At 34.6% G+C, this 25,232-nt stretch overlaps 2 protein-coding genes and 2 pseudogenes across 2 annotated transcripts; 1 reads left to right on the forward strand and 3 right to left on the reverse strand.

Moving 5' to 3' along the window:
- Positions 1-1,145: 1,145 nt before the first annotated feature.
- On the forward strand, positions 1,146-3,754 carry LOC120195556 (annotated as a pseudogene).
- Positions 3,755-12,448: 8,694 nt separating this feature from the next.
- On the reverse strand, positions 12,449-13,515 carry LOC120195488 (annotated as a pseudogene).
- Positions 13,516-16,635: 3,120 nt separating this feature from the next.
- Positions 16,636-18,597, reverse strand: LOC120195338 (RHOMBOID-like protein 8). The gene is made up of 5 exons (XM_039197404.1): positions 18,262-18,597; positions 17,814-17,977; positions 17,193-17,721; positions 16,969-17,095; positions 16,636-16,795 (listed from the first exon to the last, which is right to left on the reverse strand). Exons 1-5 carry the CDS (start codon positions 18,567-18,569, stop codon positions 16,685-16,687), a joined length of 1,239 nt encoding a protein of 412 aa, XP_039053335.1. The 5' UTR covers positions 18,570-18,597; the 3' UTR covers positions 16,636-16,684.
- Positions 18,598-19,528: 931 nt separating this feature from the next.
- LOC120195568 (tRNA (carboxymethyluridine(34)-5-O)-methyltransferase-like) lies at positions 19,529-23,231 on the reverse strand. Its single transcript, XM_039197553.1, is given in 4 exon segments — positions 19,529-19,925; positions 21,393-22,168; positions 22,170-22,476; positions 23,154-23,231. Coding segments are annotated over 3 exon segments (1,062 nt in total). The 5' UTR covers positions 22,362-22,476; positions 23,154-23,231; the 3' UTR covers positions 19,529-19,831.
- Between the last annotated feature and the right edge of the window lie 2,001 nt (positions 23,232-25,232).

Below are 25,232 nucleotides of genomic sequence, written 5' to 3' on the forward strand. Positions count from 1 at the left end.
TATCTGCCAATGATGTGACTTGATCTGAACGAGATCCGCCTGAAGTCCATCCGAACATGAATTAAGCTGCTTTTTAACTGCTTCGGACCTGAATTGGCAACGATCTGAACTGAAAATGACCTGACTTGAACCCGATCTGGATCTGGTGTCAAATTTACCTGATTTGACATGTATCTGATTTTACCCGACCTGTCAGGATCCGACTGAAACCTGAACGATTACCCGATTTTTACAGCCCTATCGGCACGTAGCGACGCATATGACAGTGACGGGGGTCATTTTGACTGGCCGATACTCCCCCAATCTTTTACATGCTCGAATTAACCACTTTCAAACTTAATTTTGCAATAACACTCGCCAAAACTAACCGAAAACCGGTCGAAAACTTACCCCGATGAAGAATGATGACAATGCAGAGACCTACCGGTTGGGTTTTGAGCGCACGACACTAGAGAAGCCAACGGAGTCGGCGATGAGATGGTACCGTCATTGGATCGGTCGAAATCGAGGGAAAATCAATGTGGCGAGTTTGGAAATGGTGAAGCTTCAAGCGTCGATTAACATTGATTCACGGTGCGACAGGGCTCAGGTCTTGGTTTCCGATCGACGGTGAGTCGAGTAAGGGTTGTAGAGGGCCGGATAGTGGTGGGTTGGTGAGGCCGACAAGGATGTGTGGGTTGGGGATTATGGATTTGAGAATTGTGAATTTTGGGTATATAACCCGGGCTTTAAGCCTCAAGTAAAATTTTAATAAAAAATTAACATGTATAGTAGCCTAGCCTAGCCTAGATAAGAGCGTGGCCGGCTTTTATGGGTGATAAGGGTTTGACACCCAGCTGCACGTAACCATTTTTTTTTCTTGCTGACATAAAATGAGTAAATTCAGGGATATGTCTCTAAATTTATGTAACTTCTAAAACTGGATGTAAGTTATGAAAATTTTCAATTTGGTCCCTAATTTCATTAAATTAATTCTTTTAAAATTTTAATTTATTAATTATTATTATTTAGGTTTGTTACATATTTCTCCTGACGCTAACAGATCGCTTTTCTGCCTGTTTCTCCGACTCTCACAATCTTTTCCGATTCTTCCCTTTTTCAACATACCGTATCTTTTTTTCTCCTTTTAAACCCTACATCCATCGATGCCGCCTCCACAGCCACCTGCTGCGGAGGTTCGCCACCTCGATTCAAGGATCTGGCGAAACTTGCGCTGGCTCTTCCGTTCGAATCCCCATTGTTAACTCCAGCGTTTACTACTTTCCTCAAGGACACATGGAACAATCCTGCGGTTCGGCGCCGTTACTATCTTCTCTCGTACACTCGAGGCCTCTCATCCCTTGCATTATCTCCGACGTTCATTGCCTCGCCGATCCGAAAACTGACGAAGTCTTCGTGAAACTCTTTCTCGTCCCTGTTGAACCTTCTAGACTTCCCAATCAATTTCTTGACATTAACGGTGATGTCGAAGATTCTGATAAGATCGTTTCATTTTCCAAGATTTTAACGCCGTCCGATGCTAACAATGGCGGCGGATTCTCCGTCCCGCGGTTTTGCGCTGACTCTATTTTCCCGCCGCTTGACTACAATTCTGAGCCGCCGGTTCAGACTCTTTCCGTCACTGATGTTCGCGGTGGGACTTGGGAGTTTCGCCACATTTACCGTGGAACGCCGCGTCGGCATCTGCTCACTACGGGATGGAGCAAATTCGTTAATCAAAAGAAGCTCATCGCTGGAGATTCCGTTGTCTTCATGAGGGATGGAAATGGGAAAATGTTTATTGGAGTCCGTCGGGCGATGAAGAAAGGAGGAGTTGGAGGGGATTCTGGGAGGTGGAGAGAGACAAGTGATGGAGGAGCAATGAAAGGGGAAGGAAGGGGGAGGATGACGGCCGAGGCGGTTGCAGAATCGGCGGAAAGAGCCGCGAAGGGTTGCCATTCGAGGTTGTGTACTATCCTCGGCCCGGTTGGACTGATTTTGTGGTGAGAGCGATTTGGTGGAGGCTGGACTCAGTATATGCTGGTCTGGTGGGACCAGAGTGAAGATGGCAGTTGAAACAGAGGATTCCTCGAGAATGTTGAGCTTTCAAGGGACTGTTATTTCTGCTGCTCCGTCGGATTCTGGCCCCTGGATTGGTTCTCCTTGGCGAATGCTTCTGGTAAAAATGCTTTGACTCGGTTGTTTGAATTGTGGTGTTAAACAGAATGCATTTTGCTGATAACTTCAACTTAGAAAAAGTTTTGATGGTAGATTGATGGAGCGAGGAATAGCAGCAGGCTGCATTTTACTTTCTTATATATCATTTTTTGCTTATTTTCCCCTAAAATCAGTGCCCTGTACTGAGATTCTCAATCAATAAATTTGACTTTTTAATGAGATTGGAGATACAGTAACCAGAAAAAATGTACAATAAATCTTGGAGTTAATCTCCATAGGAAGTCGATCAAGGTTTGAGGTTGGGATGGTGCAATTCAGATTTTAGTGATTGGTTTAGATTGGGAACGCTTTGCATCCATTTCATTTTTCTTATAGGTTGTGTTGACTTTTGAGTGGCTTTTTATGTAGTGGTTTCTCCTTAGGAGTAACAGTTATATATATTATTGTGCGTGAATCTAAATTTACTTAATATTTGTTAAAAGAATAAAGTGCTTATGTATTCAGCTTTGAGCCACTTGATTAACAAGAAAATTACAGTTTAATAACTTCAATTTGCATCAATTCGGCTATTTTTTGTTTTGATGCTTGGTTGAAATGTATCTTGTTATGTTTCTACTTAGTGTTATGTTTTCTATTTCAGAGCCCACATTTTGGCTGTTGGGTTTTGTGCAAGGATGTGGGTTATTTAATCTTACATTTAGATTTTTGAGAGTTACTAGGTTTTTATCCATTTTGCTACTTATAAAATATCTTCCTCTTTACCTTTGCTGACTCAAAATTTCATTCTTTATATCATTAGGTTGCATGGGATGATCCTGATGTTCTTCCGAATGCTAGGAGAGTGAGCCCATGGCAAGTTGAAATTGCTTCCTCCTTACCGCTTTATTCCTCATTTCCCTTGGCAAAGAAGTACAAGCTTTCTCGGGAATCTGGGCTGGCTGATGCAGAGGGAGAAATCTTCTTCCCTATGACGGGGTTAACCAATTCAACAATGAAGCACATGAATCCATCACTGTTGAATTACAATTGTTTTCCTGCTGGCATGCAGGGGGCCAGGCAAAATCCTTTTCTCATACAAGGTTCAACCAACTATGTGAGTGAGAATACCCCAATGATGTCCACTGATAGTTTATCCAGCAACTTTTGGCAGCCCAAGTTGAATAGGATATCCACTGAGCTTAACATTGGCAGTTCACAGTCTGACAACTTGTCACCAGATAGCCAGAGCAGCATGGTTTCGTTCGGCACAGGATTGACTGAAAATGTGGGCTGCAGCTCGAGCAAAGTAGGTGTTAATTCATTTCAATTGTTTGGCCAGATAATTCATCCTGTTGGAAGCATATTTGGTAGCATGGAAGATGAAAGTGGTAAAAGATATGATGAAGCGGTGAGTGAAAAGAACACATTAGATCTTTCTTCAACTTATGGCTTTTCAAAGCTGCTTGATGGGATAGACGTCCGATGTGAAAGAGCTTCAGCTTTCAAAGACATTTCTTTGTGAATGAATCCAATCCCACATCTTGCAAATGAGTAACTCTTTAGGTATTGTTTCTCTTATTGGATTTCACAAAATCATTCTACAATTTGGATGCATAAATGTGTTGTTGTTGTCCAAGTTTTACCAATTCCTTTTATATTAGATGTTATTTTACATGATGTACTTGCGGCCTGGACATTATAAAGCTTTTTCTTTAGGGCATCCTATTCCTCTAGAAGTGCTCTACTTTTTATTGTTAATTTGTCATGCTACTGTGGTTATAGATCATGCTCTTAGGTTGCTTTCATCTTTTGGCATGTTTTGAATTTTTATATTGATATTTAGGATTATGAAGGTTGAACAAAATATTCATCAATTTTTTCTAGACTCATACCTGCATCTTCTCAAAAAGAACAATAGAATGTGCAACTGCTTTTAGTTCTTTCCGGCCTCTGCTTTACTACCGCCTATCAATAATGAGTATCAAATCAAATAATTCCCTTATTCTTTAGCAACATTATCAAAGCCAGATGAAAGAGTGGAGCATTAAAACCAGGGCTTTGATTGGAAATCATAGAAATGGTATCCAAAAGTCACCCGCAAATGCTTATGATTTTTGGTACGGACAAAACCCGTGGTGAGGATTTTGAGAAAACCAGTTCGTTTTATGAGCTCTATTTTGGCGAGGGACAGTAGTTCTGGAAGCTGCCACAAAAGAGCCTAATTTTACACGGTCAGTAGTGGACATATCCTGAGGTTTTTTTTTGGGTATTAGTTTTGGAAAGTTAAGACACTTGAATTGATAAAAAAATTGTTGACATATATGGAGTTTGAATACACTAGAGAGTTGCATTTTATTTGAGTTTGGATTCCAAATTCCATGCTCTTTGGTTTGGCGTTTTGCTATGTTTGATTTCCCTCCGACACTGATCTGAAAAGTATATCAATTTTGCCTCTTTAAATAGTAAGCGAGTGTTTGGCCAAGGAATCTTACATTCTCGATGTTAATGTAAGATTCTATGTTTGAATCCTGTAGGGATAGGTAATCTCCTCTTTTTATAATTTTGATTAGTTTTACCCATTAAGGGAAAAAAAGGTATAATGACAAAAAAATCCTTTTAATACGTTTGATTAAATAATAATTTTGATCTATATATATTTTTTAATATTTTGATATCAACGTTTTACTGTTGATTAAAGAGATCCTTTGTTGATGAAAAATTGTCAATCAATAAATTTTTAACATTTTAAAATAGGATCACTTTTACCATAAAATAAAATATTGAAGGTCATAATACTTCAAATAAAAAAAATATTTATAGATTTACAATATAATTATTTTTTTCAACATATCTTAGTATCTTACAATATCCATATGGTTGTAATCCACTGGAGGATAAGCGAACTTTATCTAGCATATGAAGTCTAAGTATTTATTTTAATGATGTCTAAATTTGTTTCAATTTACATTTTGTACGTGTCAAGTATAATTTAATAAAAATATCTTTAGATAATTTACATTAAGAAATGTGAACATGTTGTAAATATATGTAATTTAATTATAGAAATTATGTTATGTTTTGTAAACCAAACATTTCCTTTTAACTAATGAGCTAAAATCTGAAAGGGGAAGGGGCGAAAGTGGTAAGAAGGATTGAATTAAGAGCAGACTAGCCTCAACTCTCTTTTTTTTCATTTTAAAAGTTGAAGACATTTTTTGAAATGGTTTGGGTGTGGTTCAGGTCCTCTGAAACCCCTTCCCCCTTTAGTTATTTCTTTCCAATTCTGGGTTTGTTTATAGCTGCTTTTGAAGAGTCTTCCGATTTGCTCGATGGAGTTCCCCCCCTCAGGTCGGTTGCACTCTTCTTGAGGGTGCTTATAACCAAGGAAAAAGTTCTCCTTCCGTCCACAAGGATTTTGAGGGATTGAAGATGGGTTTTGGAGTTCCTTTTTTTCTTTCTTTCTTTCTTTGATGCTTCTTTCTCTTGTTTTTTTCTTCTTTGTTCTGTAGGGTATGAACATCTCAACTCAGCCTAGCGTCGAAGTTTTGTCATGGTAGATCTCAAGTTCTCTTGTTTTTTGAATGCTGCTCATTTTCTTCTGTTTTGGGTTTGCTCATCCCTGGATAGGAATTCTTTTTACACCTGTTTGTGTGGTTTCTTTGGGGTCTTTCGGACTCATTTTAGGTCGGTGCTTCTTTTATATGGGGAGTTCAGTTATTATCCTTCCTATGTACTTGTTTTCTTTCAAAATTATTTTTTTATTGAAAAATCTATATTTGTACATTTCATAAAAGGGCAAAACAATATCTCCGTTGAAAAACTGTTAATCGTTTACATGATAATAATTAAAAAAAAGTAAAACAATTTTTAGTCTCTCATGCGTTTTTATCAATTTAACTCGGCTTAATTATACAAAAGGTGTTCAATCTAAACATGTTTTTCCAATTTAATACCTATCGTTTATTTTGTTCAAATTTGGTGTTTAACGTTTTATTTCTTTACTCAAAATGGGTCAATCCGTGACGGACCGTTAGTTTTTTCCGTTAAGTGACACATGTCATAATTTGATAATTTTAAAAAAATTATATAAAATAAAAAAATAAAATTATATATTTTTTAAAAGAAAACAAAATTTTTGAAATAACCCTAAAACTTTGAAAACATTCGTTTCAACCCTTAAATCCACGTCGACCGCCACCCTTTTCCGTCAACGAAGCTCTACCCGACCTCACCTCCTCCCAACGACCAAAACCCTATGAAATCGTGATTGATCAACGATCGATCGACAACTAATCGACGTTTTATACCCCAAAATTCTAGGATGAAAATCGCAATCCCAAGCAATTTTAGGCCAATCGACAACAATTACGGCTACTTATAACTAGGATGATGACAAGGACTACGTCGGTGACGGTGGTCATAGTCGGAAAGGGCACCGACGATGGATTAGTGTTAGGATTTGGGGATCTTAGGGATTTTGAAGCTTTTTTGTAATTAAAAGAAATAAGGATTTTTTATAAATATAATAATATTTTTAATATTTAAAAAATTTAAAATTACGAGATTGTGACACATGTTACTTAATGAAGAAAATAACTGTCCGTCACGACTGAACCCGTTTTGAGTAACGAAATGAAATATTAAGCACCAAACTAGAACAAAATAAACGTTAGGCACTAAATTAAAAAAACAAACATAGATTAAATACTTTTTATATTTAAGCCATTTAACTCCTATTAGAAAAAGTCGTGTACATTGTTCCTAAATTTGATATTGCATATAAATCGATAAAGTAATAAATAAATATTAACTCATTGATTATACATGGTTTAATAGAATATTAACATTAGTATAGTGTTGATTATAATATAAAAAGTTAACTTGTATTAGTCAGTAATTTAACCATGTTCGTAGTTTATAGAATTGTCCTGAATAAACAATTTGAAAAAAAATTATTGTCTAAAGTTTAAATAGATATTGCGTTTGTCTTGGCAATCCGAACAAGGCAACTCTCGGTAGGCCTGTAAATGAACTGAACGTTCAGCGAACCGTTTATGAATCGTGCGGCGGGAAGTTTGTTTATGTGCGTTTATTTATTAAATGAACGACCATGAACAAGATTTTGTGTTCGTTTAATTAAATGAACGAACATGAACATATGTCTCGTTCGTTCATTTACGTTCGTGAACGTTCGGTTATGTTCGTTTATGTTCGTTCGATTATGTTTGTTTATGTTCTTTCATTTATGTTTAACCCAATCTTCTTAAATCAATTTTGGTGAGCAATTTGTAAGTATCTTAAAAATATTAATTAATCTGATATTCCGATGACCAACTCTATAATTAACCCAATTTATTTGAAACGATCGCTGAAAGCTTCAAAACAATTTATATTATAATGCAATCTGAAATTTTACAGGTTTGTTTTCATCTCTTTCTCTGTTTTATTTGGCTTAATAGTTGATATGTAAAGTTATTGCGGGTATCATTACATCTAAAACTCAAGAAAACATCATACTTCTTTCTAGAAATAGATGGGAAGATAAAGGTAACAATCGGAAGTATATGAGCATCAGTAAAGAGAAAAATATATAGAATTTGCCAGAAAACAAAACAAAGGTTTATGCAATTTCTGAAAAAGAATGTAATAACGGAAGTAATGGTTTACAGGAAGAACCCATTAATAAGTAGAAAATACACTTTGACAATGAACTTTTCTTTTCATAGTTCTTGTGTGACCTTTAGTTGTGGAGTACACTTTAGGTACGTTAAAATTTTAAATGGTGGTTTAGCAATAATATCATTTACGATATGTAGCATCGAAGGGATTTCGATCTATGTTATTGTCTTGTAGTCCAATTTGTACCGTTCGAAATCTTCATGATGTTAAATTTTCTACTCTGCCAACGGAAATGACCATTATTAACAAACCTCACTAAATTCTGACATTAATGTCACAAAACTTTTAGCCGGCAAATTTATTAGATAACGTAGTGGAAAATGATTGTTCTTATGTAATCATGGACCACTAAGATAAATGTTATAGCGTTAAATTAAAGTCGTGTGAATCATTTAATATTTTTAAAAGATCGATCGAAATATTTGATATCTTCAAACATTTCATCACTGCTAATCAGTTCTTACGTATTTATCACGTAGATTTGGTTGATTTGCATTGTCGACTATTTTTATGAAAGAACAATGGAAGGTAGGGTCTCCAACGTTGATGTTCGTTTATGTTCGTGTTCGCTTATGTTTGTTCATTTATGTTCATGTTTATGTTCGTGTTCGTTTATGTTCGTTTATTTAAATGAACGAACATGAACAAGTTATATTCCTTAATAAACAAACATGAACAAAAAATTTTGTTCGTTTATGTTCGTGTTCGTTTATGTTCGTTTATTTATTAAATGAAGAACATGAACATACCTCTGTTCGTGTGCATTCGGTTCGTTTACAGGCCTAACTCTCGGTAATTAGTTCTGTAATCATATTCGAGGCGAGGTAAGTATAAGATAATATTTGTTTAAAGATAATTCTTAACTATTTGGCATTAAACGAGTACACATCTAGTATTCATAGTGCTCGAACCCAATACTTTAAGGAACAACAACAACAAAACCCAATTCCTATATGCAATGGGGTAAGGGGGAGGTAGGGTAGTAGGCTGCCCCCAACGCCAGGTTGAGAGTAGCTTCCGTGGAAGACCTCCGGCAGTCAGAAAATTAAAAATATAGATAAAATGCAATGCATGTATAAATAAATACATAAATATAAATACATAGTTGAACATATTCATATACAGACATTAATATCATTAATATCATATGCGCGTTTGTACTTGGGCAGTAATCCCTGCAAATAAATCCATACGAAAAAATCTCTGCATATAGACAGAAACGTAAGACCCGACTAAATTTAAAAGTGAAGAGAATGTTACACAAAACAAACCCAGTTCTAAGCCTTCATAAATACCAATAACAGAAACGTTACTTTTTACGAACTTAACTGGTCATTAAACCAATTGGGTCTTCCAAATATTATTCAACACCCATAATTTTAAAGTGCTCCTTGAATCTTAAAGGATACACGTTTAACAAAATATACTTAAAAATAATATCTTCGATCTTTGTCCTTTTAACCCTTCGTAATTTCTTACAAGATTGTCAAACGAATAGGCCTATGATACACTAAAAATAAAAATAATCGAATTATACATTTATTTAAGGACAAAGACTTTTGGAATGTTGACATCCGTTCATCTCAAAGTTGGAGCTTAAGGAAACTCCTAAAATTAAGACAGGAAGCTCGTCCTGTTCTGGACGTTGGAACTACGACAATTACAGCAGTTTGGGATGCTATTAGAGTTAAGAAAGCTATTGTTCCCTGGCAGAAAATACTTTGGTTTCCTATGCACATTCCTAAGCATAGTTTAATCTCTTGGATGGTTTGCTTGATAGGCTTCCTACAAGAGAAAGACTAAACTGCAAATGTATTTTCTGTGATGAGCATTTGGAAACAAGGGACCATATTTTTCTGCTCTGTCCTATGGCTACATCAATCTGAAAAAATGTTTTTTCTCTCTCGGGACTTCACTTCTTCCCTTACCCGTGGGACGCTTTTTGCGCAAGGGCTTCCAATGCTTGGAAAGGCAAATCAATGCTCACTCTTATTCTGAAGTTATCTTTTAATGCCACTATTTACTTACTATGGGATGAAAGAAACAAGCGAATGTTCCAAGGTAGATCCAAGAATGCTCAAGAATTATTCATACTATCAGATATATAATTGGACTGCATTAAACAATAGAAAATTCAATAGTAATGACAATGTTAATATTACTCTTTCTAGGAATTGGAATATAGGGTGATCTTTGTTTTGTGTTGGATGATCACTGCTTACTTCGCTCTGATTCTTTTGTATCTTAATGTGTACATGCTGATTTTGGGTAATAAAAATTTTAATTATCCAAAAAAAATATTTATTTCATTAACGATAACTAATTAATTTACTCACTTTTTTTTTAAATAGTCTTGAGTGATTTACAAAGTAATATTTGTTCAGATTTTTTCTTAGTCAATCGATAACGTAAACACACTGTAAACGTAATTACTCAATTTGAGTTTTCTATGAAACAACAATTCCATTTTACTATTGAGAACACTAATAGATAAACTTACCGTTTATTTAAATCGAATTTATGGACGTAAATGGCTTAACCAATTACCATGGGTTAAATCGATTTCAAGAAAATTTTATTGTGCCCTAGTTAGGCACTATTCCCTTGCTGCAGTTTGTCATGGATATTTACCGGGACAAGGCAAACACTTCCTGCATGGTACAATGAAATTGTCTCTGCCTAAACTTGAAATTCTTACTGTTAGTTATTTTCTTAAAAAAGAAAACCGTCTAGTTTGAGTAACTGATGCAAGGAGGAAAAAGAACTTTAATTATAAAATGAGAAATTCTAAAATACAACTTGTTAATATAAAATTTTAAAAAAATACATAAATGAGTTATAACAAATTTTTTTTAATAAAAGCGTAAATGTTTAGATTAGAAAGAGTAATATTTTCGATTGTAAGTCCTAAATTTTTCCATAATGTAATTTTTCAATTACGATAAGAAAAATGTTATAAATTTCTATAATTTTTAAATTGAAAATCATCTTAAATTAACCGTAAATTAAGACGTGACAAAACAAAACTAGCCTTATAAAAATAAAAAAGAAGGAACATGAAATGTGGGTTGTTGGAAGGGGTAAGGATGATTTGTCGTATACGAAAGTTCGGCCACATATTATGCATCACACTGCCAATACCATAATTTTGTTCTTCCTAAACTTATTCAACACATCGTGCCACCACCGCTGTCCTTGTTTTAATGACTACTTTGATATTCTAAACAATGTCCTCTTTTTTCTTTTAATTAATTCAGCAGTCTTTCATGGAACATGGAACCCTTGAAGGGAGGCAACCCATGAATTCCCGGCAGTCACAAAATGCATGATATATTCACACAAGTGGAATCCCCAATATAATCTCCCATTTATATATTCAACATTCATTTAATTAAATTCTTGAAACTACGAATCAAGTGATTTCAATGACTAAAAGAATAATTGTTATCCTCAGAAGTCTCGAGTCTAAACATGACATTTACAAAAGTTTTTGAACATTCACCGTCAAATGATTAAAAATCTTTCGAATAGATGCCTTATAATCAACTCAAACTAATAATTAAAGAAACTCTTAGAATAAACCCAATAATTAAAGAAATTCTATTTCCTTTAATAACTTGGGTTCAAACAATATAGTTTACACGCGTCCATAACTTTAGATCTAATTTGTTTATTAAAAAAGGGAATCCTTCACTCAACTGCTTTCCTTCTTCTTTTATATAAATTTTATCCAAATTATAATATATTGTAATAATTATATAGATTGAATTATGACCCATCAACATTTATGAATATAATAATTATCAATGTTTGAATTTAATGATGTGAATTTGAACGTATATTTTTAATTTAAATGTTTTAGGTATAATCACGAAGATTTTAGTGGTTAAAAAGATGATTGTTATCACTTGAAGTCTTGGATTCATTGTAAAATGATTGAGTATTCATTTAACATTCGGAAACATTTTCGTTTGAATGTCAAAAAATGATAAAATTATGTTACTAATGCTTAAACTTCTTAAGCTTCATAGTTTAAACATCAACTTTTATCATGTATTCAATTTAGTCCTTACATTTATCAATATTTAAAATATAAAAAATAAAAAGTAAACGATTTTTTAAACAAACCATTAAACGAGTTTGTTGATAAATATAAAAAAACAAATCTTTGATAATTTCTAAACAAGGATGTTATCCCTTGAGGTTTTGTCGCCTTCTCAAACAAGCCAATTTTTTTTAGTAGTTAAGGGATTTGTTGTTATCTCTTGAAATATTGAATTCGAACACTACAAATGTCAGAGATATGAACGTTCATTAAAAAATGATTAAGAATCTTTCAATAGGTGTTACCTTGTATTTATTCTAAATTTACGCCATATAAACGGTTAACGAACAATTCATTTACACCTCTACCTTTTGAGTTGTAGAGATGGAAATTATTATTATTTTAACTCGAAGAAAGGATTGTATTCCCTCAATTATGGATTCCAGTTTTTTTAACAGATTGTTTAAGCCCACAAATACTCTGTTTGTGATTATAGTATCTCCGCAGTGAATGAAAGAAGAATTTAAATGACACATTGTAAAAGAGGACAAGTGTTTAAGGGCACAACAACCCTAAAACCGACTGATTTTGTGTACCTCTAACATTATGAAAATTCCTAGTCTTCTTCTACCTGTGACTGCAAAAATCCAGGAGTTTCTTCCTCCCTTCAACAATCTCATCAAAGAAATCATCAAGTTGAGCTACAATGTTCTCTGCTCCACATCTCAACACCCCAAAGCATCCTTTCATGTTTTCAACTCTTTCCCTCATCATCCCTTCCTCTCCACTTCCACTCTCCATCTCCTCTCTCACCTCTTCCATCGCCATCTTCGCCTTCCTATACTCATACATCAATATCCCCCCGCCCCTCCCATTCATTCCGTTTATCTCTTCCGCCACCCTCCTCTGCAGCCTCGCCGTCGATATCATGAACGTCGATCCGAAAAATATACACCCTTCGTTTCCTCCTCTCAAGAAACTCGATTCCGGCCAGCAATACACCAGCCCGTACAGCAATATCATCAGCAGCAATGAGCTCACATTCCTCATTGCGTAAATACTCCTCGAAAACCATTGAACCCGTTCAGCTTCGATTCTATTGACACCTTCTCGTCGAACCTTAATGAAAGCGGTTGGATTCTCGTTTGCATCAAACCTTTGTTCTCTTCTTCTAGTCCCACAGCTTCCCTTGTGCACCCTGAAATCGCTCGGATTATCTGTTGCTTTTTAACAAATATCAGATCATCAATTCAATGGTTCAACAATTAAAAAACCAAAAAAGGACTAATTTAATGACCTGTCTGGAGAGTTGTGGGCTAAGATATCGATGAGTGTCGAGAGAAGAAGTGATGTTAAAACCACAGAATAATAGTTTTCGAGGCCTGAAAGACCCAACTTGAGGACATGGCAAGCTTCCCAAAGCTTGGAACTTTCGTCCATGTACTCATCGAGCCACTTATCGCCGACGGGAAGGTGGAGTTTTTGGACAAGGAGGAGTAGGTGGGAATGGAAAGATCGAAGAAGGGAGAGAACCCTTTGAAGGAATTGGAGTGACATGAAGTTATTGGATAGGTAAACACGTTCAAGTTCATCTATGCCACGAGTAAGGAAGGTGTAGAAGCCATTGACAGAGCTTGTGGAAGATGGATCCATTGTTAAGGAGGGGGGAAGAGTTTTGAGAGTGAGAGTAGAAGGGGGGGGGGGGGGGGGGGGGGGGGAAAGGATATAAAGAGGAGGATATTTAGAAGCTCAAGTTTCCAAGGTAGAAAAGGATTGTTGGGAGCAATGAAGGTGTTTCCTATAGAGGGGAAAGTATGATGGTAATTTGCCATTTCTTTGTTTAATGGGGCAGAAAAGAAGGGTAGTCAAATAGAAATATATACGTACTCCATATTAAAATAACAGTTTATTATAAGAAAATTTTAAGAATTCGTAACTTTTTAAGTGGATTGAGTAGGAATGTTGATTTCTCATAAGTTTTGTGTTCGAGTAGTTGTATATGTAAGGATAAGAATACGTTGTCAACTGATTAAAAAAATTCTAAATATATATGACTTTAGCCCAATAAAAAAGAGGATGTTATTTTTCTTATGACATAATGTCAAAAATAACCCTAATATTTATTAAAATATCATTTTACCCGTTATTCTTTTTTGGGAGTATTTTAGCCCCCCAATGTTTCATTTTAGGACAAAAAACTCCTTCCAATATGAAAACAATTAGTTAACGAACGATTAACACTAAAATTAAGAGTTTTTTTAACCTAAAATGAAACATTAAAGGCTAAAATGCACAGAAAAAGAATAAGAGACAGAATGATTATTCTGTGAAATGTTATAAGTCATTTTATCTTAAAATAAAATATTATGGGCCAAAATGCTAAAAAAATTAAAATAAACTAAAATAATCATTTAATAAACACTGAGAACTAATTTTAATATTATTTATCATATTATGGGTTCGGATCTATTAGATATATTTAGGTTGTTAATAAACTCAAACTACGTCTGAACATATATTACAAAGAATGTATTTATAAAAATTTTAAATAAAATATTATTTAGGGAAAAGATAAAAAATTTGAAGTGTATGGCTAAACGCTAATGGTCCCTTAAATTCCACGATTTCTTTCATGAACTCCCTTCCGACCTTCCAATTTCTACCTTGTCTCATCCCATTTTTCTTTTTTTTTTTTGTATTTTAGATTAAATTATAGTTTAAATAGCATACTCAAATTTGAGATTTAATCTTTTTAACAAAATATTTCATCTTTATATATTAATTTGACATAATTTAATTCTTTATTTTATATTTTAATTACTTAATAACTAATTTAAATAGCTAAAACTATAACTATTCCTGTTAAAGTTCTTACATATATTTTTCATATAAACATTCATTTTGATAAAAAAAAACATATTTCAATAATTTAACTAAAATAATTAATGGTATGCTTTTTTAAAATAGTATGGGATTGTCACAAGATAATATATGTTCAGAACTTTTTTAATCAATTGTTTGACAAAACACATACAAACCTAACAGATACAACTGTTCGAATTTATGACTTTTAGAAAGAATAATATTATCTTTTATCACTGAGATCACTCGACAAGTTTAACATAATTAATTACATTAAAAAGAACGAAGGCCAACAAATTGTGCTAAGTTAAAATATAAATACTAAATGTGTGAAATTTGAAGGCCAAAATTATAATCGGAGGGTATATTTTAGTGTTTAGAAGGCAAGTGGGGGTATTTAGGCATTTGAAATGGATTAGAGGGTGCATTGTTCAAGTATGATAGACTATTTGGGGTTCATTGGGTTATAAAAAGTTTGACTGGTCTGGATTTCCCCCAAAATAAAAGCTTGAAATTTGCAAGTGGAGTTCATTGTCTTATTTTCCTTCTCGAGCAACTGAATTTGGTCCTTCACTTCACTTGCATTCTATTGAAATTTGTGGCTTTTATTTTTACTAGACATTTTCTCTTTGATTTTTTCAAAAGAATGGGGCCTTGTACTTCTCTCTTATTTAATATACTGTTCCTTCAAATTCATGACCCATAAACGGCGGAACTTAGACAAAACAAAATTAAATCCTGGCTTTATTGTTAGTACTACTTGCTAATCAAAAGCAACGGATACATTTATTTCTCACCACAAATTTTTTAAGGGTAAATATCGTATTTAGTTATATAATTATCACTTTGGTTTCGTTTTGATTATACAATTATTTTTTTCAAAATCATTACTAACGTTATGTTTTGATTTCATTTTAATCATCGGGTCGTTAAAAAATTAATAAAACTATTGACATGTCATTTTTTTTATTTAGTGATGACATGACATTACCTTATAATGACATGTAAGTATCACTGCTAATTTTTTTAACAACAAGTGACTAAAACAAAACTAAAACATAACATTAGTGATGATTTTGAAAAAAAAAATAGTTGGATAGCTAACACAGAACTCAAATAATAGTTGGGTGACTAAATACGATTAAATCTTTTTCTTAATTATTTGAATGTTGTTTATGGAGTATGATAATAAAATAATGTAGAAAATGGATTTGGAGGTCTCGTGGGTTTTTGGAGAACGGGACAAGTAAAGAGGATGTTGGTCTTTTGGGATTTTCATTGGAAAGTGAAGGAAGATGAAGAAGCCAAACAATTTGCGTTGATTCAAACGCCCATCCCCTTCACCTTGTCTTCCATCTACAGCTAGGAACTACCACCACAGCCTTTAATTATGGATTATATTATAAACAACATAACCACTTATCTATTTTTTTATTACATCCCCTTTTCGTACCGTTTTGTCCATTTCCATTGACATAAACGAATGGATGTGTTACAGTACTATCTATATATATCTATATCTATAACTATATTTAATAATATATGGTGATTATAAAGTAGTATCAATTTAAATATTATTTTTAATCTATTGATAACGTACATAATTTCTATAGACGTAATTACTTAAAATCATTGATGAAAATGAAACATTTGTGGAGGGGAAAAAAAGGATGGAAATTCTTTAGTTTCAACACTCATATCAACGTATTAATCAATACCTAAGGAGTTCTGTTACTGAACGAAGCACTAAATGTTTAAAGCGAGAATTGACAGAAGCAATGGATTTTCTTGTCATGGTTTGCAATTTCATGATTCCATCTCCAATAGTTTGGTCATGCTTTGACACTTATGAGCATCTCTGGGAAATGCACTGTATATCCAGCCATGTGTTGTGTTGACCGATTCGGTCAACCGAGTCCATGTTCGAGTTGGTACGATCATTTCGAGTCAATCATCAGCATATCATAGCGCACAAGTCATCATCCTAGCCTGTGAAACGTTGGTGAAAGGGAAGAACCTGGTGTTTCCATTATACAAACAGGTCAATGTCATCTCAGAGCTGCTCTTCATGATCTGCAATTACATGCCATTATACTTTGGATTTGAAGTAAATATGGATCAGAAAGCAGAACTTCAGTTTGGAATTAGATAGTAATTGCTTTGATGCTTTTGTCCACCATCACAAGGACAGTGATCATCACAAAAGAAGCAAAACAATAATCAAATTTGTGTCAGTATATATATACCTCACATGTCTTTGGTCCATCATTGCAGCTCCACCTTTTGGAAGGGATACAGTCAATGAATCTACACCATCCGCAATACTGATTCATATCAATGCCTAGGAATACTGCTACAATACATCCAGAAAGTCTGCAAATGAAACAAGACCCTTGTCTAAGATCGAACACGTTTGTTAACAAGAACAACAAAATGGATTCAGCTCGACATTTAGGCGGACAAAACTTACAGAAGAACAAACAGTACAAGAGAAATGCTCCTCAGGATCAGCCTGTCGAGCTCCAGCTTCTGCTTTACTTTAATAGTATTTTTGGCACGGTTGACGCCATATTCAAATAACCCTGCTTTGTTTTTAGACATTTGCCTAACCTGAGGGGTAAGTAGAAGCACAAACCCGAGTAGAAGTCCTGATACAAAGGCTCCGATATTTGCAAAATTGTCAATGTAAGGTAGCAAACCGAGGAGGAAATTCATCACCATAACTGTGAAAAGAGTTGTTAGGGCTGCACACTGCAATAAACCACAAAGGGAGGGATAAGTGAACATCAGTTGGAGATAGACATTAGTCGATACGAGGAAAACGAGAATTAAGCACCTGCTCGAGTAAACTTTCCAGTTCCGGATTAGCCCTGAGAGCATCGTTCCAAGTAATCCAAACAAAGCACCAGAGGAAGTAACCACAGGATTTCTTCTAACAAAAAGTGAACATATCAAGCTACCAGAAAATGCAGAAAGCAGGTAGATTACCCCAATTCTCACTGTCAATCAAAAGTGAAAATGTCAGTCAATAAAAATTTTAGTGGATCAATGCAAAGTAAGGGTACTTATGTGATGAGAACAGTTCCCTTACAAGCTCCATAGTCTCTCTCTAAGTGGATGCCAAAAAAGATCGTACAGCTGATATTGATTACAAAATGTATGATCCCAGCATGTAACCAGGGGCAAACGAAGAAACGCCAATTGAAGGGGTTCTGAGCCAAAAATACCCTTCGAAGTGCCCCAACTTTGTCTAGCCTGCAACATTACAATCATGATTTCAGCACGGAAACTAAGGCCAATAAACTTAAAATCATAGCCATGAAAAAGTTGAACAAAAATTGTTAGAAATAACAAAGAAAAGGGTAGCAAAAGTGAAAAATCTTTATATGACAGTAATCTGATTCAGAATAGTAAATGACTTAACAGCAATCAAAGCAATTCTTTTTCTTCGAAAAGACTATGATTCAGAGCACCTTAACTAAGAAAACCCGAAAGAACACACTTTAAACACCAAGAATCAAAGAGGAAATAGAACTGACGTGGAAGCAGAGGGGCCAAGCAGGGGATTCTCAGAGAGAGGCTGAAAGAATACACTGGGAAGTGAGAAATAGTTGACGAGAGTGGTGGTTATAAAAGTCATGAGATGGAAGATGACCAAGAGAGAGATGAGCCATGTGTCGGACGCCCTCTGCCGGTACCGTGACTTGAAGAAGGGTAGTTTCCCTTCCATCTGGTTATCCGTATCGGGGTCGTCGAGTACGGATGAGGATGGGGGCGGTGGTTCTTGGCCTTGGGGGTTGATTTCGATCTTGGTATGGAGCTTATTGCCTAGGCTTTCTCCTTCCATTTCATAAAAGAGTCAATCTTTTGCTGGAGAGAATAAAAGAATTGAGCTCCGGTGTTCTTGAAGTCACTGTGTGGTCTAGACGGTTGGTTTTGGAGGGAATATTTTGCGTACGCTACAACGAATTTTCGATTTTGTTAATGTAAGTAGCTGTGTGACTTCGTATTTAGACACCAAATTATCACTTTGTTCAATTTTTATCACCCAACTAGTTTTTTCTTTTTTTCAAAATTATATCTAGCATTACGTTTTGATTCCGTTTTTGGTCACCCGACATTAAAAAATAAACATAATTGTTGACATGGTAAATATTTAATTTTTTCTCAGTAATAACACGCTAATATTACCGTTAATTTTTTAACGAAAAACGACCAAACCTAACTTTATATATGATTTTGAAAAAAAAACAATAATTAAATGACCAAAACAAAACTAAAGTGATAGTCGAATGACTAAATACATAATTTACCCTAGTAAAAATTAAATTATATATGATGTTTAGGATTATATTGTACATATATAATTTATATAAACATCAAATTATTATATCATATTCAAATACAATTTTATATTAATAAAAAATACAATTATAAGATCTGAGTTATGAATTAAATTATATTTTGAAAATATAATTAATTTAAATTTAAGTGTGTTTATTTGAGGGCATGAAAAAATATTTATTTGAGTAAATCCAAATTAAATACAAATCAAATTTAAGTACATACTAAGTTGGAGTTAACTTGAGATCAAATTATTTTGAATTATAGATCAATTTCTAGTTGAATGAATTGAGATGGTTAACTCATCAGATTAGGTCAAATTTGAGATAAAAGTATGAGATTCAGGTCAAATTTGACATCCATCTTATGGTGTTAGGAAACAATTGCGTTGTAGGCAACTAACGAGCAATAACAGTTATTGGTTACTAATTTTTAAATGCATTTTGAGTTTGCATGGAGAGATGAAACAACATAATAGCAGGTGACAATAACCATCCGATATTGAATCACAAAATCCAAAACCCGAAACTGAAAAGCAGAATTATGCAGCAAGTTTTCCTCATTTCGGAGAGAGACATACATACCCCCTATAAATATTAGCAACACGTATATGGGTTGACCAATCCATGTCTTAAATCTGTCTTCAGTCACATATGGGGAAGATGGTGAAGTATTCCTAGCCGGCCACTTTTTAATCATGAAGGGCGTACAACGGCCGCCAATGAAAACCAATAACTGAATTTCTTCGGGTACTTATGCAATTCTTTATCCTTGCAACGTCTTCTCAAGAATGATACACCAGTTTGATTTGTCATAAAACTTATCAACGATCACAGCATTATCCATTCCCGATACCAACCTGCACAAATTTGTGTAAAATAAGTTAGCAGAAATCTGCAGATGTAAATGACAGGGCATAATTTCCATTCCGGTAACAAACTGATTTTATGATGATAAACGAAGATGGTTGAATATGTTCCATCTTAACTGAAATCGTGTAAATCCCTTGGACATCAGTTCCCAAGGCGATAATATAGACAGTTGCAAACAGTATTTTGAAAACCGGACCGGACCGGCCGGTTCAACCGGGAACCGCTGTCTAATCCGGTTTATTCTACACCGGTTAAACATCTACTAGTGAACCGGAAGGAACCGCTGAACCGACTGTGAACCGTTCGAATCGGACCGGACAGTGATCCGGCTGAAAATCGGTTCTGTTTTTTTTCTAAAAAAAATTAAATCAAACGACGTTTATCAAGTTCAACTCGAACTCGAAATATAATATTGAAACTTGAACTCAAAAAAGAATAGAATTCAAAAAAAAATTAGAAGCTCGATTGAAGCCTGAAATTCAAGCTCGATTGAAGCGAAAGAATAGTTCGCTCTATGCTCACCAAAAGACCCCATGATTTTGATTGTCAAATTACCTCTATTATTTATAGAAGTCAGTTGAAATGCTCTTCTATGTTTCTTAGCTATGTGAGATTTTTTTTTTTTAAAAAATTTAACCAAACGACATCGTTTGTTATGATTTTTTTAATCTCAAATTTATTTTTTGATTATAATTATATAATTAAATTTATTATTTAATATGTTTTACCTTAAATATTATGTTGTAATTGATTTGAATCATTTTGTTTCACTTGATTTTATGATTTTTAACTTATATATGTTATAACTTAATTTGAATATGTATTGTGATATAAAAAACTGTTTTTTATTAAATGTTTTTTATATTTTTATTTAATTTTTTAAATAATTAATTAATTATGACGTCGACCGGTTCTTTCGACCGGTCTAATCGGTTCGACTGATTGAACCAGTGAACCGGTAGCACAGCCAGTTCGCTGACCGGTCCGGTTCTAAAAACCATGATCGTAAACCATTTCCATCCCCCATAAGCAAAAAAAAAAACATTTACACCAACTACTATGTCATGATATCATGTCCGGTTAGCTTACTAAAAAACAAAGTGTACTGTACCGACATGTGTTGGGTGCAATGCTAAGACATGATGCATTCTCAAAGAGAGAACTCATGTTCGAACCTTGCAACATTGTTGTGAGGGCAGCCACAAACCCCGAATATGAACAGTTAAACGGACATGCACGAATAAAAAACACAAAACAGTCTATTAAAATCCCAATTAGATAGCTAGAAGTTTTCAGCATCATATATCTAAAATCACACACCACAGACACACCATATTGGAGAGCCAATCGACTGGGGAAGGAGGCTTGCCCCACGTGCAGCCCGACCATTGGTTAATATGTTGCTAAATAAATGGAAAATAGAACAAGCATTTACAAAAAAAGATTTTACATACCTCTCAAGCTCGCCCTCACCAAACACGTGGTAATATCTATTGTACACTACAGCACCCTTCTTATCATCTTTCTTTGCCAAACCATTTGCAAGAGCACTGGCAGAGGCACCACTAACTTCAGCGCGATGATAAGGTAAGTGCCAGGGGACAAAATATTCCTGCTGACTCCTTCCATCATTAGAAACCAATGAATCATCTTCATTTTGCGGGGTTGAACGCATTGATTGTAGCATATTCCCATTTAAGCTCTCCCTAGAATCTTTTGGATTCCCACCCAAATCATTTTCCTCAGTTTCAGGAATGCTTTCCAAAGTTGGGGATGAAGGGCCACGAACACAAGGACTACCTGGTCCAATCCACTCTTCTACATACTTTTCAGCAAGTGGAGTCCATTTAGTAAGTAATGACTTGTCCTCTTGTTCAACAGCCCAGATGGTTATTAGAACTAGGCCACCCTTTTTGACAACTCGTACTAATTCTTCAATAGCTTTCTTTCTCCTATTCTCTGTACTTAAGTGGTGTAAAACAGCAATAGAGATCGCTGCATCACAAAAATTAGTTCTGTAAGGAAGATTAACCGCATCTGCAACCAAAACTTCATGCCCTTTATCAGCACAAATTTTGATAAGGGAAGGACTTATATCACATCCTATAAAATAGCAGCTAGAATTTAAACCCAAATATTTCCCATTTCCACATCCTGCATCTAAGATAAGAGAGCCAGAAGGTAAAGATTCCAAGAAAGCAGCAACCTTTGGCCACTTAGCAAAACGGGTTTGAACTAAAATGGGGAGCAATAGCATCATAAACTCGATGGACATATTTCTTTTCTATTTCAGGGGTAGATATCACACTTATAGACAAACACTTATGGTCCTCACTTCGAGACGAAGGTTGCTGGATACCAGGTTCTGTATCAGGTACAATAGTACACAAAGGAGAAGCATCTTTTACTTTGACTTCCTTCATACTCGGGGAACCTACTGAATGGCCCGCTGCAAAGATACAATCAATAGATGGCCGCTTGTATTCCAAAATCGATGACTGTATCTACCAGCACTCAGAGAATTATAAATCATCAGTCCTAAGCATTAGAAACTATCATCAGATCACAAACAATAAGAAAGAAAGAAACAGTGTAATCTATCAGCATGGTTTTATACTTTCAAATCTTAAAAGAACACTTCACATCGCCAATTGGTTATCTACAGAGGGGTGATTGACAAATTATTGAAGGCAATAGAAATGAGATGGTTCTGGAATAATATCCGAATATAGAGCAGCAACCAGGTAAGAAGTAAGAAGAATGGGGTAGATTTCACTAACTTATCTGTTAAATATTTAGTAATTCATTTTTGTGCTTTCCAGCTGATTGAATCTAGCCAGTTCAATACAGCAAAAGAAACCCAGATATTGATAGAGATAAAATCAACTAACTGAAAGTTTATCTGGTTAAAACACTCTCAAATTATAATTCAAACAAACCCTAACTAACTTCATATTCAGCAAATGAAGAAGGGGCATTAAACCAGATCAGTCACAACCTCAATTCACTCACACTGTTACATATAAGCATCATCCAAAACATTATCTTTCTTTTAATTAACCAAAAACTTTTCAATCTTATTCTCATCTGTATTACTAAGAAAACAATCAAAACTTGATAGAGGGGAAAATCGGAGTGCATCTGGAAAAGTTAAAATAAAACACTAATTACTAGAAAAATTAATAAGCTTTTATCGATAAATTATGGTGGCTTACATTGATGCAGAGCCAGCGGAGATGGAGAAGAGAGAGATTAAAGCTGTGGATATTTCATCTGGTTTTTGCGAATTTCGATATTTAGGGTTTTGGAAATGGAAGCATAATAATATTAAGGGAGAAATATTAAAAGACGCATAAGTATAGTACCGAAACGTGAGCCTTCAAATATTGGCCGTTAGATACATAGACGATTCTATTCTCCCAATGAAACTTCCAATAAAATATGGTTCAAGAGTAGAGAATCTAAATATATCAAAGGGTTTCAATTAGTCTTGTTGAATCTTGATGATGATTACGATGTTTTTTATATTGATAATGGATTTTTTTTGTCACCAAGTTTGAGAATGATGAAGATTAGGGTTGTAATCGAGTTGAGTTCGAGTATTGTTGATCTTAATTTAAATCAAAAAGTTTAAAATTGAGCTAAACTTGACTTAAAAATTTGTTAGTTTAAAATTGTCAAGTTTAACTCGAATTTGAAATAAAAAATTAAAGCTCGATTGAAAAATTCACAAACTTGTTCAAGCTCCACTTGAAATAAAAAATAAATAAAACTCGATTGAAGCTCCCGAGTTTTAAGTTAGACGTCAAGTACCTCGTTTCGTCTTATTAACTATTCGAGTCAAGCTCAAACTCGAGCTAAAGTTCATTTAATTCGTGTTGATCAAACTTTGATTGAATCGATATTGAATAATTCAAAATTTATCTCGTCACATTTATAATTTTAATGAATATAGGTTAAAAGTTATGAGACACAATTTAACAATTCGTGAGCGGTAACCATGATTAGGAAATTATTTTCTGTACAACAATTTGGGTTCATTTACTAGGACTATCATTAGAGTAATTTAGCTCTCGGCGTCCCCTTTTTTCCTCTATTTTTTTGGCAGCTTTGGAAGCGCAGAAACGAATTTATTTGTTAACCATGAGTGCAAATCAATGGATGCTACTTTTCACATTGCACTAACTCGGGCGAGACAGTTTACATCTTCTCCTACCTTGCGAGCTGGTATTGCACGGGCTGCTGTTCAGTCTGTTCAATGGGAAAAACCATCCCTTGGCTGGGTTTGTATTAACACTAATGGAACAGTTTCGAATGACACGGGACATAGCTCTGCTGGGGGAGTTATCCGAGACAATGTAGGAAATTGGATTCTCGACTTCACTCAGTTTACAAGTTGCTCACCGCTTGAGGCTAAACTTTGGGGTATGTTTATTGGTCTGAATCTTGCTTGGAGTCGTGGCTTTGGAAGAGTCATAGTCCAATCTGACTGCCTTTGAAGTCGTAAAACTCATTGAAACTGCTAGTGTTGCTGGTACGTTATTTCACTGGTTCATGCGATTGTGGGATTGCGTCAACGACAATGGGGAACGCAATTCATATGGATTCCTCGTGAAGCTAATAAAGTAACGGATGCTCTTGTGAAACTCGGATTTCCACATCAAGTTGGTCTCACTTTATTCAGTGTTGCTTCTCCGCCCATCGCCAGCTATGTTTCGAGAGAGATTCATGGTTCCCGTAGCTAAGATCATATTGTAATCTTTAATCCATTTCTACTTAAAAAAAGATAGAATACACAAATGGTCCCTCAGTTATAGGGTTTTACTATTTTGAGTCCTCTAACTTTTAAAAGTTACAAAATGATCTTTTGACTATATAGTATTATTTTATTCCGTTTTTGACTATTAAAAGTTATAAAGTGGTCATTTGACAATTCATATGTTCCAAACTTATCTTTTTCCGTTTAAAAATTAGAGGTTGTATGAGCTAGACAAAAACATATTAATTGAGATGTCATAAAATCTAATCTCAAAATCATTTGAGATGTATTTTGTGGATCAACTTCCGATTTATATTATGCCATCGAGCCAACGCTTAAAACATTATGATGTTGAGCCAATGCTTGAAAGCAACGACAATGTCAGTAGAAATCATCAAAATATGATTGATAATATAATATTCAGTATGTTGAAATCTAGTTTAGATGACTATTAATTTTTTAATTGAAACAAATGAGATTGGAACATATGAATAGTCGAGTGACTATTTTGTAACTTTTAATAGTTAAAGGACTA

Source organism: Hibiscus syriacus, unplaced genomic scaffold, assembly GCF_006381635.1.
Source record: "Hibiscus syriacus cultivar Baekdansim isolate YM2019G1 unplaced genomic scaffold, ASM638163v2 tig00004620_pilon, whole genome shotgun sequence".
NCBI lineage: Eukaryota > Viridiplantae > Streptophyta > Magnoliopsida > Malvales > Malvaceae > Hibiscus > Hibiscus syriacus.